General features: G+C 42.5%; 9 protein-coding genes across 9 annotated transcripts; 4 read left to right on the top strand and 5 right to left on the bottom strand.

Moving 5' to 3' along the window:
- Window positions 1-437: 437 nt before the first annotated feature.
- TOT_020000259 (hypothetical protein) lies at window positions 438-668 on the bottom strand (the record flags this gene model as incomplete). Its single annotated transcript, XM_009691998.1, has 2 exons — window positions 438-557; window positions 627-668. 2 exons carry the CDS (start codon window positions 666-668, stop codon window positions 438-440), a joined length of 162 nt encoding a protein of 53 aa, XP_009690293.1.
- A 627-nt stretch (window positions 669-1295) lies between these two features.
- TOT_020000260 (hypothetical protein) lies at window positions 1296-2252 on the top strand (the record flags this gene model as incomplete). The annotated part of the gene is made up of 1 exon (XM_009691999.1): window positions 1296-2252. One exon carries the CDS (start codon window positions 1296-1298, stop codon window positions 2250-2252), a length of 957 nt encoding a protein of 318 aa, XP_009690294.1.
- A 573-nt stretch (window positions 2253-2825) lies between these two features.
- TOT_020000261 (RNA binding motif protein 42) lies at window positions 2826-3506 on the bottom strand (the record flags this gene model as incomplete). The annotated part of the gene is made up of 1 exon (XM_009692000.1): window positions 2826-3506. The coding sequence occupies one exon, from the start codon at window positions 3504-3506 to the stop codon at window positions 2826-2828; it is 681 nt and encodes a 226-aa protein (XP_009690295.1).
- A 461-nt stretch (window positions 3507-3967) lies between these two features.
- Window positions 3968-5059, top strand: TOT_020000262 (conserved hypothetical protein; the record flags this gene model as incomplete). Its single annotated transcript, XM_009692001.1, has 4 exons — window positions 3968-3976; window positions 4284-4328; window positions 4360-4401; window positions 4430-5059. The coding sequence occupies 4 exons, from the start codon at window positions 3968-3970 to the stop codon at window positions 5057-5059; spliced, it is 726 nt and encodes a 241-aa protein (XP_009690296.1).
- Window positions 5060-5158: 99 nt separating this feature from the next.
- Window positions 5159-8131, top strand: TOT_020000263 (conserved hypothetical protein; the record flags this gene model as incomplete). Its single annotated transcript, XM_009692002.1, has 1 exon — window positions 5159-8131. One exon carries the CDS (start codon window positions 5159-5161, stop codon window positions 8129-8131), a length of 2973 nt encoding a protein of 990 aa, XP_009690297.1.
- Window positions 8132-8379: 248 nt separating this feature from the next.
- TOT_020001040 (uncharacterized protein) lies at window positions 8380-10517 on the bottom strand (the record flags this gene model as incomplete). Its single annotated transcript, XM_009692003.1, has 6 exons — window positions 8380-8605; window positions 8708-8962; window positions 9089-9415; window positions 9638-10153; window positions 10274-10377; window positions 10407-10517. The coding sequence occupies 6 exons, from the start codon at window positions 10515-10517 to the stop codon at window positions 8380-8382; spliced, it is 1539 nt and encodes a 512-aa protein (XP_009690298.1).
- Window positions 10518-11100: 583 nt separating this feature from the next.
- Window positions 11101-12930, bottom strand: TOT_020001041 (RNA helicase; the record flags this gene model as incomplete). The annotated part of the gene is made up of 1 exon (XM_009692004.1): window positions 11101-12930. The coding sequence occupies one exon, from the start codon at window positions 12928-12930 to the stop codon at window positions 11101-11103; it is 1830 nt and encodes a 609-aa protein (XP_009690299.1).
- A 472-nt stretch (window positions 12931-13402) lies between these two features.
- On the bottom strand, window positions 13403-15674 carry TOT_020001042 (uncharacterized protein; the record flags this gene model as incomplete). Its single annotated transcript, XM_009692005.1, has 5 exons — window positions 13403-13510; window positions 13542-13768; window positions 13799-14117; window positions 14151-15372; window positions 15421-15674. The coding sequence occupies 5 exons, from the start codon at window positions 15672-15674 to the stop codon at window positions 13403-13405; spliced, it is 2130 nt and encodes a 709-aa protein (XP_009690300.1).
- Window positions 15675-15885: 211 nt separating this feature from the next.
- On the top strand, window positions 15886-16438 carry TOT_020000267 (ubiquitin carrier protein; the record flags this gene model as incomplete). Its single annotated transcript, XM_009692006.1, has 3 exons — window positions 15886-16126; window positions 16161-16249; window positions 16280-16438. 3 exons carry the CDS (start codon window positions 15886-15888, stop codon window positions 16436-16438), a joined length of 489 nt encoding a protein of 162 aa, XP_009690301.1.
- Window positions 16439-16625: the final 187 nt, after the last annotated feature.

Raw genomic sequence — 16625 nt, forward strand, 5'->3', positions numbered from 1 at the left:
GTAAATACTTAATTGAGTCAACATAGAACAATAATGTTATGAATTTTACCGTGTATAAGTCTTGATAAAGGACATTTGTTGACTATAATAGCAATATATCCTTTTTGATGTACATCTAAACCATCACATTCTGTATACACCACATCTAATATTCTTGTCACACAAACTAGCATTCCCCTATATATATTTAGTTTTTTGCCCCAATCTTTCACAAAGGTTCATTATATTGTGATATATATCTCTGGATTTTACCTGTTAATTTATTGTTATATTCCATGTATACCTATGTTTCACATCTTCAATTTGTTTAATGTTCCCTCGCTATCTCACCTTCTTGTACTCTACACTATGTTGATTTTTGATATATCAACAATGATATATTCTTACTTTTCCTGATTTCTTGATATGGTTATATTTACGACACTTGTTGATACACCCTAATTTGTATCCTTTCTCTTCATTTCGGCTGATAGGATACTTGATTTTTGGCCTATTATTGGTCTCTTTTTTGATAAAATTGATGATAATTTACCCTCTTTTGCTTCATTATGGCTCTCCTTTCTTCTTCTTTTAAAACTTAATGTACTATAATTTTAATTTATGTTAAATAATTGCAGTTTTCTTACAAGGCTGTGTTCTCCCTTCCGTTTTGTGTTACTTAATGTCATTTTTATTATCTACAGGTTATAATTTGCGCAGGGCTCAAAATGGTTTTTACACACTTGTATTTTTGTCTAATTACTGGTTCAATTTACAACTGGATAATGATCTGTACACCAACGGATAGTTTAATACTTATCTTTAGTTACTTCTTTACCTACTTACTATCAATTACCCAAATAGCTATCTAATATTAACTATAGTAACATTTAGTTAACTTCAGTTAGCTATTTATATAGAGTACATTACCTAGATATCTATTTAACTTCAGCTACCTAATTATCTACAATACATCACCTGGACCTTTATTTAACGTAAATTGTTTATGCGGTTAGTTTGTCTTAATCATTTTAAAATAAATATGTATTTTATTCATAAATTTATTGATTTTTTTTCAGTTGTCCTATTGGTGTGTTTCTCTTCGCACATTAAGAACCAGTGGATTAACACTGCACATTTCTTTGGTGGTGTCCAGTTTTTTAATGCTCCCATCAACGCGTCATGGCATCCTATTTAATTAGGATTTGGACGATGGCATTGCTGATTTCGAGTTGATTTTGCCTTGCCCCAGTCTGCACACCGGACATTCTATCTCAAATATAAAATTAGAATGTCTTTTTGAACAAACTTTTAGAATGGCTCAAATTTCGATTCATTCTAGGGAACGTTTGGGAAACCTTTTTATGCTGGTTGCTACGAGTGTTGGATCTCTTTCTGTTGACGCATTTTCTGTTTATCAGCTTATTTATTTAACCGAAAATGCACATAAGCAGTGGCAGCATTGTTACCTTTATGCGGGGTTCATATGTGTGGGCATGGCATCTATTGTGTTGTATAACTCTTATAAATGCTATAAGCACTACTCCTGTGCACCAGAAGACTCAAACATTTTTACCAACCTCGGCATTGTAGGAGTTGCAACCCTTATTCTCTTGTGCTTTTATTTGGGTTTCAAAATATTCCCGAATGAACGCCTAAAATTGGAATCTGAGCCATTTCTTTCTGGAGACTTAAACAAGCTCATCGAGCAGAAGCTGTTTATCATACAAATGATGCTGATCATGGCTACTATTCTCGGGTGGGCAATGGTCAGAGCGGAAGTTTTCACGGGTGTAAAAGAGACAGGGAAGGTTCACGTGCTGCTGTTCCTAACGTATTTCATTGACACCTTGCCCCTGGCCGTGCAGTACCACCCTGACTACGATATCCAAGATGGCTTTTTTGTCCTGGCTCTGTTGAACGCGGCATGTGTCATACTCACGGTCCTCCTCCTCACAACCGGTCATAACAGTTCCACAGTGTTTCCACGAATTCAGAGTGTGCCTCCATCAAGGTACAATACTTACTCAATGATAAGTGTTATAGGAGAATTGGGAGGAACCAGTGGAGAAGGGGGGGCAGTGTATCTTCTGGCCCAAGTAGCGCTCGTTCAAGGACGGACGAAAGAACGCCTCTTCTACCCAGGATACCCTCTGTATAGTCATCAGCGGATGATTACCAGGATGTCGTGCACAGGGGCCAGACAAAGGTATTCGAAACGGTGCCCGAGTTTGTATGAGACGAAATATCGGTTAACGATACTTGAAGTTTAAGAGCTAGTCAATTAACAAGAGCATTCCATTCCGATGTTGAACCGATTAATAGGAAAGCAGCTGGTGTGTTCGTATTTTAATGTTTCATTGTAAATAACAAATCACAATGACGTTTATGACTGGAATTGGCCCCGTCATTGAGTGACACTATGGAATGATTTGTGCAACAAACTGCCCAGAAGCACATGTGCCGCGTATAATTGAACAAATTTGGGCATCGTTTAGAGTTGCAATGTTATATATGTGTATGTATGTTGCGAATCATCTTGATCATATGTACATAAATTTGGGCCGGTACATGTTGTAATATACGTGGATGCATATTTATTATTGTTATAATTGATATTATAAGCAAACATTATTAAAATTGTTATTTATAAGTAAAATGTTTATAAAATTGTGGAATCTTCGGTAAATTTTTATTATACTAATATTTAGCGTATTCTATATTTTGTGAGGTGTGTAAACTGAATATATTCATGTATTTCATACAAAACCTTAATTATAAAAACATAGTCTTAAAATAAATACCGATTATTGGTGTATTTTCATAAATATTACACGAGATTAAAGTTAAATATTATCAAGAATGTGATTTTGTGGTATGTTAGGCACGTTATCCAATTTATTGGTTGAGCCAGTGCTCAAATAGATTTTGTGCCTTTTAAATACACGGGGCTCGTATATTAAGTTTGATCTCTTTCCTCCTGTGACAGACTTGCCGAGTTTTTTAAATTTGCGTATTGATTTGTCATCCTCCTTGACAACCTTATATAGCTTCGCGGTCTCTCTGTTCTTTTCAGAATTTATATCTCGGTCCTTCCACTTGCTTCGCATAACACGAATAGGGCGATTTCCTACAAATTTGTTGTTCATTTCCTTCAGTGCTCTAAGCATATCGTCAGGGTTTAAGAGGGATACAAACCCGTATCCTTTCGTCTTTCCAGAGTTATTATCTCTAACTACCCGGGCTCTTTGAAATGAAGGGTATCTTTTAAAGGCGTTAGCTAATATTTCATCTGTTACTTCATTTCCTAGGTCTCCACAAAATATGCGATAGTCATTTTTTGGCCAATCTTCGAGGGTAGGGTCATTCCAAATAACTCCAGCAGCTTTTCTCAAATGTACATTGGTAGAGCATTTTTTACCAGCGGCCATTCTCCCTCCTATAGTAGCCGCTTGCTCATCTGTCACGTTAATCATATGATTGTTGAGGGGCTTCAAAGAGGAGTAACCATGAATCATGTTCGACATAATGACAATTTAAATATATATATATAGTATATATAATTGATATAATAAATAATGATTATAAAGTTATAATATTAGTAACTATAATATTACAATGGGGAAAGATAGTAATATACAAATATAAATAAAAAACAAAAACGGGTCAAAACAGGATAAAATAATGTATAAACACAATTGTTATAATAGTGTATAATATAAAAATTGAAAATGAGGTATTAAATAACATTAATATTATTATAATAAAGAGGGGCTATAGTTGATATATATTAATTTAAACGATTCAAGTATTATAAAGATTGTTATTAATCAATGATATTATGTTATTAATAGAAATGGACTGTTCAAATATATCATTAGACTGACTTTATTATTGGGTACGTTATTATCATAATGTATATAATTTAAAGAATATACTTGAATAATATATCTCAAATATCCCTAAATTGCAATAAAACACATATTGAATGAAGAAGGTTAATTAATAATTAATATAAACTGCAATGAGCATATACACACACTTTCGATTGGATTTATAATTGTGTATGTCAATACTGTTTAAAACAATACACTTAAATTTTTAAATCTACTGTGATATGTGATATATTATTATAATGTGTATTTTAATTTAATCGATTTGTTTAGCCTTACATTATTTAATTTACACTTCTTAATTATAATATATATCTTTTTTCATACTTGATTTATTTTATTATTTTCTATTTTTTATTTTTAATTTGTAATTTGATTTACATATTATCTCTTCTTATATACCTGATGGAGGATATATTCGATGATTCTTTTGATATCATTTCTGAATCGATAAGGGTTTGTTATTTCATATATAACATTGTTTTAGGAAAGGATATTTAATATTCAATCAAATTCTAAACTAAAAATGGTAAGTTTTGATATCCTATATGATTCAGGCTCTAAAAACGCTGGAAAAATTCATGTTAGGTAATGATAACGATTCACAAAATAGTGAAATTAATAAGTGGGATTCCAGTGAAAATCACTTTATAATCGATGATTTTAATAGTGAATTAAATGTTTCGGGGAATAAAGATGAAAATTGGTCCGGGTCTTCTAGTTTTTATAAAACCAACGATAACTCAACTTTAGAGTTTAGGAAGGCACTTAAAAATTTAATAGTTTTATATGATAATGTCAAACAATACTCAGATGTTTCGAAAATATTAAGGCCGCCTCCGGTTCCAGTAACCGAATTGTTTAGGAAGCACAACCCCGAAGCCTCGAACATTTTTGACTTTCATAACACTAATTATGAAAATCAAGTAAATTTAAATGAATCGAAATCATTCTCGAACGATATGGATAAGATGGTAAGGGAGGCCATACACACTTGCCTCATTCAACCCAACCATCTTAAAGAAGCTTTTAACGATACAAGTTTAGCTGATGATTGTACATTAAATTCATTGAAAATTTCGGATTCTGGCGTGGATTCGAATTATGAAATGCTAAGAGTTTTATTTGGCTGGTATTTTTCGGGTTACTATACAGCCAGGATGGAACTTCTGACTCAATCTGATTAATAATAGCATATATTTTTGTATTTCAGTAATTTTTATGCGTTTAATTAAAAATTTTTTAAAATATAAGTTTGAACTTTGGTGAGCTAGTTTTGTTGTAACATGAGTAAAAAGTCACTTAACTCGTTGTCAAAGATTGACATCTCAGACTCGATTTCTGATTTTATAGATTTATCGCAAATATATAGCCTTCCTTCTGTCAAGTTTTGTCCGAGAAAGGATGAAGTTTTGTCAAATGTGTCCTCAGAATCAGATAAAAAGTCGGTCGTATCAAACTGCTCAGACTCCATAAGTTCAATGACATCATCTGACTCGGATGACTCCATAGTGTCGCTTAATATGGAGGATAGTAGGAAGGAGGGCCCGGAGGCTGTGACGGAGCTTCAGGACTCGTATTTGGCAGTTTCCTCAGGTATCTTGTGCACATTCACATTACCTTTAGATGCGGTGATAAGCTTTGATAAGCATCTCGATTACATGAGTGGTCTGACCAGGCACCTGAAAATTATTTACAAACACCTATGCGTTCAAAGCAGTTTCAACGTGGAGTCGATATTGAAGTGCTCATTCGAAGTCTTTGGAAAGCTGCACAGCACAGCCTGCGTATTGTCGTCATTCGATTATGCGTCGAAAGGGCCCGAGAAGAACAGTCGCGAGTTTCTGAGCAGGTTGCTTGACACGTTCAAGGAGTCGTACAGTGATCTGGTGCTTTTCAACACACACGTGTGTAAGCTGCTGTCCTCGGAAATAACATCGAGCATCGCCACAATGCTCCTGGAGTTGATTCCATACCTCATGGACACGCTATGTTGCACACTGTTTCCTCTGCTGAGGCACCTTGACCAGAATGAAACGAAGGATGACCTATCAACGCTCTTTGAGAAGATTTTGGGATATTACGTGGTTTTCTGTTATAGTTTCCTGGATCATACGGAGGAATTGTTGAATAAAATGGCCTTGCTGACGCTATATAGATTAACGATAACGTTCGTCCCACTGGATTTGATACATACCAATAAAGACGAGGGAAAGGATGAAAAGGAGATGGTCGGAAAGGATGATAGATTAGAACTGGTGAATCATCTGAAGGAGGAATATCTGAGGGATGAATTTAAGCCGTCAAGCGTCGTTATGTTTGAATTGAGATCGAAAGCGTATGTCAGTGAGATGAGTAAACATGAGGTTGACTTGGTTAAGAGGTCGGTCAGTGTTTTAGAGAGTTGTTTGAGGACAGGCATTAGTAGACGGCAGTATCCGACGACACACATCGATAACGTTGGCTGTTTTGAAATGCTAACATCATCGTCAGTCACGAGTCTCGTGAAAAGTTTGAACTTCTGGCTTCTGCAAAGACTAGAGTGCAGCAGCGTGTGTATTAGGAGAGTGGCGCTGATGATTATGAGGCACGCACTGTGCACGATCCACTTCGTAGAGCGGGACAGGCAGTTTGTGCTATCGTACGTGTACAACTGTCTGTCGGAAGAGGACACGCTGGATGAGTCGCTCTCGCTAATAAGCTGTTTGTCGAAGCTCTATCCCATGAAGGACGGAGCAGTCAAGAAGATCGCAAGCCTGACGCTAAAAGGCTCAAACAGAGGAGTGAGGCTGAGGGTTCTGGAATGTCTGTCGAGCTGCAAATTCACAAAGAAGGGCGTCTCGTTCGCGGTGTCGGTCTTAAAGTCGCTGGCGAAGACCTCGACCGCAGGGCAGGGGTACGTGAACCACCAAGGCGAGGCGGCGGGCGCTGGAGACACTGGGAAGGCCCAGGAGTGCGCGTTCGGAGCGAGTGAGTGGCCAGCCATCGTTGACACACTCGTGTCAATTGCACGGTCGAACTCGAACGGCGGGGAAAAGACCCAGACGGTTCCGCAAGAATTCGCGCGCCACGTTAAGAGGAGAAAGCTGGGTCCCGTCTCAGCCTCAGGCTGGATATCGCTGTTGTGGAGCTACCTCACTTCGACGGAAGATGAAAGGGCGCAGCTGTTTAAAAGTTTGTGGTTCACGGAGGCCATGATTCGCTTCCCGCGAATCGTTAAATCAGTGTTGGAGCTCGACAGTAGGTTTTTTCGCTCACACGTGGCAGTTTACGACAAGTTCCTCCTCCTCGGAGGAGAGTGCGGCGAGGAGAGCCTCGCCTTCCTGAAGGACAAGAGCAACTGGAAGGCGCTCCATGACCTGCGCGTCCCCTACTCGCTGGACCACTTTGAGAGGGCCAACACCGCCTTCAACGACAGCTACACGGTAACGGGTGCTGGTGCTAAAAATTCCATGAAAAGAAAATTGGATGAAACTAAGAGAAGCGCGGACGATTCACATTCAGGTGTCTGCAGTTGCGTGGATTGTAGAATCGACCACGTGATAAAGGAGTACCACAAGGTTCTCGTCGCGCTCAACGTCAGCACGGGCGTCCCTGCCAAGCAGGACAACCCGTTGGACTCACTAGACTTTCAATTCGACTCTCTCCACGATGTGTTCGGTTCTGCAGTCTGCAACAAGTACGAGGCGCCCCAAGAGGACGAACAGGCTTTTGAAATACTGGGGCGGGTGCCTAAGGCAGCGACTGCTGAGTCGTGGAACGCTTGCCCTCCCGCTGCAGGTGCTTCTTCGACCCCACAGGATTTCGAAGGGATTCGTTGCAACATTGAGGACCTGGATTGTTTTGAATACCCCGCCTCCATGGGAACTGAGGTGAGCCTCAATTTCAGCTGCAGATCTTCCAAATACCCCTCGGATCTGTCCGTCTTCTACAGGATGCCATTTATAGTTAACCCCAGACCCGATAGGCGGAACCCCAATAAGCACTGTAAAATTGCTGATACCAGCCCGATTTGTGCCCCAAGTGTGAGGCTGGACTCCGGTATGCGCTCCAAAGACCCCGGTAAATCCTTCAATTTTGTAAAAGCTCACTTGAGGGCCGATGAAAAAGTCAAAAATTTGTACCACGGCACTGTCAGACTTCGCCTCAGTTTTCATAATCCAATCGTTATCCCCGCCAGGATCCAGTTTTATTACATGGTTGACGGCGCCAGGGGACCTCTGGGGTCCGTCTGGATCCATCCCAGATGCAAGTATTAGTTAACATTCTACTCTCATTACCTTACTTGGCTACTTATACATATACACATACATGTGTGTAGGTTTACGTATGTGTATATACACTTGTTTATACTTTTAACCATACTATATACATCGGTCTCCATATTTAAATATATATACACATATATCGACCTCTACATAGTGAGTAAACTGATTTGAAGCATGTTTACGTGATGATGTTTTAGTGGCTCAACTTAAAGGCGAGTGTGTGTAGCATAAGCCTAATTTCAGAGCGCCCCTATTCTGTAGAACGAGGGGTCCAGCACATATATTTCCTCCCTCTTCTCAATGCTGTAGGCAGTTAACAGTATCGATATTGATATCTTCATCAGCAGCAACGACAGCCAAATCAGCAGAGATATCGTGAACGTCTTGATTGAGAGGTGGAACCCGAGTTTTGGCAAGCTGCACACGATCAGTGTCACGATCGGCGACGATATGAAGCCTAGGCGCCTAAAGCATCAAATTTCCATTTAATTAATCGACGAAGTTACGAACACACACGTAAACGAAAAAAAACGGTCACCGATATCCTTACCAATGGGCTCCACTTACCTCGAGGAAATGTGGGAGAACGAAAAGGACCCTTTGCATGGCACTTCGAACCTCGACAACGTCAGCCTCTCCACGTTGTACACTGCCCGCGACAGGAGCGTGTCAATCACCAGCGTGGAGTTGTACTTCTCGAACGTTTCAGACCTGATTTTGTTGAACTTGATCAGGTACCCGTGCTTCAGCAGGTCTATCAGCACCTCCAGCCCGTAGATTACCACGAGCCAACTTAGCACTGTTATGTACGACCTGAGGTGCCTACAAATCAATGAGCTGCAATCGTCAACGTTAAAGCACTTGTAACTCTTTTCATTTTAAGTGCTAGACGCTCTAGTTACCACTGCGTCTAACTGGCCATTAGCTCCAGTGGTTACAGCTGCGTACCTTTTGGACGTCGACATCTTCAAGATCACCAGGAGGCCGTCGCAGAACAGATAGCAGCGCTCCACTGCGTCCGAGGCAAATATCACGAACAGCGACACTGCGTCGTACTTTTTGAACACCGTCGACTTGATTTCCGAGAAGTTGTTTGTGATGAGCAGCAGGAACATTGTCGACTCCGGCGAGTTGATCGCTATGTTCAGGCTCAGCACGCGGACCAGGTGCAGGAACGAGTGGAAGGAGATTGTCGCCACCACCGACACGTACAGGAACGCGAACTTGTAGTATATGTTAAAGCTGTCGCTGTACTTCCTGCAGCTGTTCAGTATGCTTTCCATGTGATTTGGCGCGAGCGTGTCCAGGGGTAGGAAGTACGGCGATTTCGCAGTCGCGAACTCTAAGTCGTCCCTCGGATCCCTTTTGCCCTTGCCCTTACTTTTATTGCGATTTATTGAAGCGGCCGACTTGACGCTCACCGATTCAGCATTGCCCACTCCCTTTAACCACTCCGACTCCGACAGCGACCCCCCGTCCATTCCGTTTAATTCTGACGACCTGCCCTTTCTGTCTTCGTCGTATTTTGAGGACACTGACTTCACCAGGTCCTTTATCTGGTTGAACGTGCTCTTTACTGCCTCCGTCACTTCCAACTTGCTTGAATTCGCGTTTTTAGCCGTTTTAAAGTCCCAGTCTCCGTACTCGTCTCCACCTCCGAACGCCTCCATGTTATTTGTGCTGTTGCTGCTCGTTTCTTCCGGGAAGTGGTGGAAGAAGATTTTGATTGTGGTTCTCACCAGGCTGTCCATGATGTCTCTGCTGAAGGACCTGCACAGCCTTTCGCATATCTCCAGCATGTTGAATATCACGTACAGCTTCATCAGCGGCTGCCCCTTGATGTTGTGGTACACCTTCGACGTGTCGATGTGCGAGAAGATGTATATTGTCGCCACCAGCACCAAGAATCTGACGCAGCCGCAGATCTCCGTCAGCGTCACCTGGCTTTCGGTTCCCTGGGCTCCGCTCGACTCTCCGCCTTTACTCCGAGCGTCTTTAAACGATTTCTCGCTTCTCACTGTTTCGAAACCCCTGTCATCGTTTTCTCCCTTTTTCTTATATCTCCAGATCTTTGCCAACCTGCTCAAGCCTACTTGTTTCTATTTCCTTTATCACTTACTCATTGTGCCAAACATGCTAATTGTTGGCTTATATATTTCATTCTTTACTAGGTACTTAACTTCCCGTGCTATGTATAGTCCGAATTTAGTGATGAAGTGCGATGTTGTTGTGATTGCCTACGATATCTTTTTACCTTCCTTTTTACCTGGATTGGCATGAACGTCATCTCGAACAGCAGTGAGTCGAAGCATATTCCCACTGAGTGGTATATGAGCCTTTCGAAGAAGTATGGCAGCCTCGCCATATGCACCAGCAGGTTCTAAGGTTCACTGTTTACGCGTGGCCACTCACCTGCGGTATTGCGTTCACTATGTAGCTGTAGTTCTGCGATCTACTATCTCTCGGGCGCGCTTCTGCTATTGACAGGGTGCTCTGTCTCGTCTTCAGCGATTTCAGGTCCAGTTCCACGTTTTCTCCGTTAATTTCGATAGTCGTGACCGAATTTGTCGCTTCCGAGTCACTTTTGCTGATAAACGGCTCGTTACTGCTGGGATTCCTGGTGTTTATCCTCTTATTATAGAACTGGACGTCGCTCTTGTGCCCTCTTATCTCCAAATTAAGAAACTTCAAAAAGTTTGACAGTAGCAGATCCATGTTGCCGATCTATATCGTTACTGCTTACACATTTTAGAAACCGCTAACAATTTTATATAATTTCAATTTATTTATTTATTTGACACTTTTAAATTGACTTTTGTCCTTTTGTTTATTTACGACACGACACTCCGTCGTGTGCCACAGATCTTCCCATGCATCCTCTTTATCTACATAACAAGTACACGTATCCTTTTTATTTTTTATTTTTACTTTTGTTTCATTTATTTTACAGGCTTTCGCGGTCACTCCTCTTCTGACGTGCTAGGTATCTCGTCCGTTGCGCTGTACTCCTTCCCGCGCTGGCTCTTGTCCTCGTTCGGCGCCGACGACAGTGACTCGCTCGACCCGCTCTTCTGATGCTTGCTCGCCACGAACGTGCTGCTCCTGGCGCTCATTTTCTCCTCCTCCGACGCCCTCTTGCCTTTCCTGCTCCCTTCCTCATGACTCATAATGCTTCCTCTCGACATGTATTCCAAGAAGTCCAATCCCGCTCTCCTCGCCTGCTTGTACGGTCCGTAGGTGAGTGCGAACTTTTTCAGGTGTTCCGGCACTTCCACTTTCACCTTCGCGTTCCTGCTCGCCGACTCCAGGTGGTTCGCTATGTACGCTCCCAGCTTGTTGTCCTGCTTCGTGAGCAGCGTGTAGCTCACTCCTTTTGCGTTCGCTCTTCCGCACCTGCCAACTCTGTGCAGGAACGTGTGGAAGTGCTTCGGCGCGTCGTAGTTGACCACGCAGCCCACCGTCGCTATGTCCAGGCCTCTGCACACCAGGTCCGTTGCGACCAGCGTCTTGAAGTAGCCCTTTTTGAAGTAGCTCAGTGTGCTGTGTCTCTCCGTCGGCGGCATGTCTCCGTATATCATGCAGCACGTCTTATCTGTGCTCGACAGGAATGCGTACACCTCCTCCACTGTCTGCCTCGTGTTACAGAATATGATTGTCTGCGACTTCGCCTCCAGCTGTGGTATGTTGTCCGCCAGCCACGTCTTCTTCTGCACTGTGACGTTGTTTGAGAACATCATCATGTACTTCAGCTCAATTTTTTCCAGGTTTACTATCTGCGTCACTCCCACCTTCACTGTGATTGCGTTTCTCACCAGCGACTTTATCTTCTTCTGTATTTCCTCCGTGCTCGAAGCCGACACGAACACTGTCTGCGTGTTTTCTCCCAGCTGATTCAGTATGCTCTGCGTCTGATCTTCGTACTCTCTCGTGAACATTTTATCTGCCTCGTCCACCACGAAGTGCTTGCACTCTTCCATTCTCACTCCCTTCAGCGTCATCAGGTCGATCAGTCTTGCTGGCGTGCATATTGCCATTTCGCATCCGCTCAGCATCGCCTTGAACTGCTCCGTCTTGTCCACTCCGCTTGACGCCATCACTATTCTCAGGTTTATGTTTTTACATATCTTCAGCACCAGCGTGTACACTTGGTAACTCAGCTCTCTCGTCAGCGTCAGCACTATTGCGTATACGCACCTCTTCGATGCCACTGTCTTCCACTGCTTTATCAGACTCAGCACTTGTGCTACTACTGGTATAACGTACGATACTGTCTTCCCGCTTCCTGTTTCCGACAGTATTATTGTGTTTCTTCCTTGCAGTATGCACGGCATTGCTTGGCACTGCACTGGCGTCGGCTCAACATATCCCATTTTTTCCATTCTATTCAGTATTGCCTTCGGCACACTCTTCGACAGGTGCAGGAACGACGATATTGGCTTTGGCACTCTCGTTCCAAACGTCTCTATACTCAACCTCTTCTTATACTCTACACATTCCTCCAGACTCATTTTACTCACTTCCTCGTCTACTATGTAGATATCCTTCACGTGCTCCCTTGTGCTTATTTCTGTAGATTTTACGCTCGGTGCTACTGTCTTGTGTTGACTTGGAAACGAGTCCTTCTTCTCCGACTCTTTGTCATTCCAATTTTCACTCTTCTCCTTCTTTTTACTTAATATTGTATAAAATTCTTCCAAATTTTCCTCATTTTCGTTATCGCTGTAGTATATTTCACAGTTGTTCACTTTGTTCGTTTGGCTTTCTGCCAGCGTTTCCATGTATTGATCCAAGGAATCATCGTTATTCTGCTTGGAATCTATAATGTAATAATTTTTGTTAGTTGACCTAGTAGTTTTTATTTTACAATACCTGAGTTTGATGTGCTATAATCCATTTGCGAACGCCCTCACATATTTATGCGAAATTAAAGTTAAAATACTATTTAAAACCATCATTCAAATCTAATGTACTATATTAGACAAATCTAAACCAGATTCTACGAATAAAAATGACTTAACTCCAAAAATATGCTATATATGTGGCTTATGTCAGTGATATGAGTAAACATGAGGTTGACTTGGTTAAGAGGTCGGTCAGTGTTTTGGAGAGTTGTTTGAGGACTGGCATTAGTAGACGGCAGTATCCGACGACACACATCGATAACGTTGGCTGTTTTGAAATGCTAACATCGTCGTCAGTCACGAGTCTCTTGTAACGAGTGTATGAAGCTAATCTAGGCCGTGTAAATATATTTTTACTTTATTAAAAATCTACGGCAATCGATAAGTGGTCCGACGGGTACAGTTTTGAGGGCAGTCCTATGTACTCCGATGCGTCCTCAGCTGATATTCCCGGCATGGTCCTCTTAACCTAAGCGTCCAGGTCATTGATTGCACGTTACCTTTACGTTGTTTGAGTGGAATATGAAGTCCAGCGTGCCGTTGAACACTTCGCAGTAGTTCGTGAACTCCAGGGGCGTTTGCGCGTACGAGTCCGTGTAGCCCTGATAGTTGTCGACTATGAGGTAGTTGTGCTTGTCAAACGGCCCGGGCCCCTCCTCAAAGTCTCCCTTGACCGACCTGTACCCCTGGGGTACCATCAGATTCTTGTCGTAAACGAACGTCTCACCTACATGGGTTTAATTTCTGATAAGCTTACCTAGCTTCCAGTCCGGATGATCGTACGGTATAAAGCCCTTTCTCACGAAGGTGTGTATCGACTCGTTGGGAAAGGAGTTGAAATCGCCGCAGATGAGCGTGTACGAGTCTCCGCTGATGTCGAAGCCGTACTTTCTGCTCACTGCCACTTTAAACTTCTCCAGCTCGTTCAGCAGAACGTACGTCTGCAGCAGTCTTATGTGACTCGCCATCGGGTGGAAGTACAGGTGCGTGTTCGCCAGGAAGACGAACTTGTCGTTGCTTTTGATGCGATATAGGCCAAACTGGTACACCGTGTGGTACTTGTCGAAATAGTTGTCCTAAGTGAAGGCATGGCTATTAACACAACTTACGTTGAAAAACAACCAGTTCGTGCACAGTCTTTGGATGACCGGTTTATACTCCTCCGTCCTCATTGCGTCCTTGAAGTACATCCCTGCCAGCTCCAGCGGCTCAAAGGCGCTCCTGTTCACGAGCATTGCGCAGCCCTCGCCCGCCTTCCCTCCCTTAATTGTGAACCAGGAGTGGTACTTCGCCCCGAAGAGGTAGCTTAGGTACTCCGAGTACACCTTTGCCGAGCACTCCTGCAGGCACAGTATTTGCGGGTTCAGGTAGTTTATTTCCCTTCCGATGAGCTGGTTTCTGTAGTTCGACTCTATGTACTCCGTCGGGCAGTAGGGGAAGAAGTTTGACGTCGAGTCCGTCGAGGACAGGTACGTGGGCGAGAGTATGTTGAATGACACTATTCTCACGTCGTCCTCCTGGTCCTGCAGCTCCGGGTTAACCCTGTTTTTGGGCGCCGCGTTAAAGCTGCTGATTCGCTCCAGCTGCCATCCGCAGAATGGCGAGACCTCCACCTTCGACAGGTTCGACTCGAACACGTCGTACTTCATCAGCTCGTTCGTCACTCGCACCTTTATCTTCTTGCCCAGGTCCGCCAGACTCGGCATGTAGAGCAGGTTGTTTCCCAGCAGGTTCCCCTCAGCGTCCAGCCACTCCACTGCCACTCGCGCGTATATCTTGTCCTCCTCGTCCTTCGCCACCACCAGTGCCGGGCAGTCCACCATCGACGTGTGCAGCAGCTTCACCTTTTCCAGCTTCGGGATGTTCGTGTACAGCTTCAGCAGGTTTCCGTTGATCGATATGAACGACGACTTCATGATCGTGTCTTCGCAGTTCGAGTCCTCGTCGAACGTTTTGAACAGGTTCGTCAGGAAGGACACTGCGTGCTCCGACTCCTCCTCCACGTAGCCTCCTCTATTTTTCGTATCTCTTCCGCTCTCCGCCTTGTAGAGATTCCTCTTCAGCCTTGCGATTGTCGAACCTATTGTTTCGTTCTTCTCCCTCTCCAGCTTCAGCTTATGCTGATTCCAGAACACTGTTAGGTACAATTTGGTCCCCTCCTCTGGTATCCTCGCTATTGCGTAGTTGTTTTCTGACATATCTCGTGATTGACTTTCCGATTCTGTATTTTGCTGAGTCCACTCGTTCAGGTTTATTGCTTTGCTGATCAAGCTCTTTTCTCTTACTGGTCCTATCAAGTTCGGAATTAACTCGCGAACTAGTGTGCTTGATCTATCAGTTTGTGGAACACTGAACTCCGATTTACTATGTTCAACGTACCTTATGGTATTTATCAACCTATTCCTTGGTTTTTCATTAAAATATGTTCTAATGTTCGATAAGAACAACAAATTATTTTTTACAGGCAGTCTTTTTACTCTATTATGGGTAAGGCAGTTTGACAAGACTCTATTTCTGTAACCATGTAAGCTAGAGCCTGTATACATGAAATAAAGTATCACACTCAGACTAAAATACTTAACAAAAATCCAATGTAAGGAAACGACAACGGTACAAAGTTGAAATAGGTTCATATGAGTTATGTTTTATTACCTTTTCGTTGCCCATCTTGTTTATTGAACAATGCCTAAATATAAAGTAAAAGCTCAGCCATTTTTACATGATTTTTCCTAGAATCCCGATATGGTATTCTTCCACTATTTATTTATATTCTCTTGTGTTTTTTACCCTTTTGAATTATGTATCGTGTTTTATTAATTTTATTTCCCCTGAATAATCGTTAATATGTCCACTTTTGCTCGTCGTCGCATTGTTCAGGACATTACTCGGATTACCAAAGATCCTCCCAAGGGGACCAGCGCTCTTCCCTTTTCCAACAATATGATGTACTGCCATGCCATTATAAACGGTTCCGAGGGTACCATTTGGGAGTGTGGCACCTTCCACCTCATTATTAAGTTTTCCGAGGACTATCCTACCAAGCCTCCCAATGTGCGTTTTCTTTCCAAGATGTTTCACCCTAATAGTAAGTTTTTGCCTCACACACTTTTACTTTTCAGTTTACAATGACGGCTCTATTTGTCTTGACATTCTTCAGAACCAGTGGACTCCCATGTACGACATTGCTTCCATTCTCATGTCGATTCAGGTACTTTTTTTTACCTTCATTTTTCTTCAGGCTCTCTTGAACGACCCTAATCCCAAGTCTCCTGCTAACACTGAGGCCTCTGAAATATACACTGATAACTTATTTCTTTACAACAAGCGTGTTCTTGAGTGCGTTGAGGACAGTTGGCACGTTCCTGTTCTCACCGAGTCCTTCCTCGAGGGGTTTTAATTATAAAATTTCTGTAATATTTAATGTTTGTGAGTGAAGTACATATTTACAAACGTGTGTAATTTCTCATTTGTTCTTACGTAACTATAAGTGTGTGTACTTGCTCATTCTGGCCGACATGACTATATCTGTATGTGTGAGTGAGTGCAAGAGTGTAGAGGTGTGTACGCGTAGTCGGTATACATTA

The sequence above is a fragment of the Theileria orientalis genome, chromosome 2 (genome assembly GCF_000740895.1).
Source record: "Theileria orientalis strain Shintoku DNA, chromosome 2, complete genome".
NCBI lineage: Eukaryota > Apicomplexa > Aconoidasida > Piroplasmida > Theileriidae > Theileria > Theileria orientalis.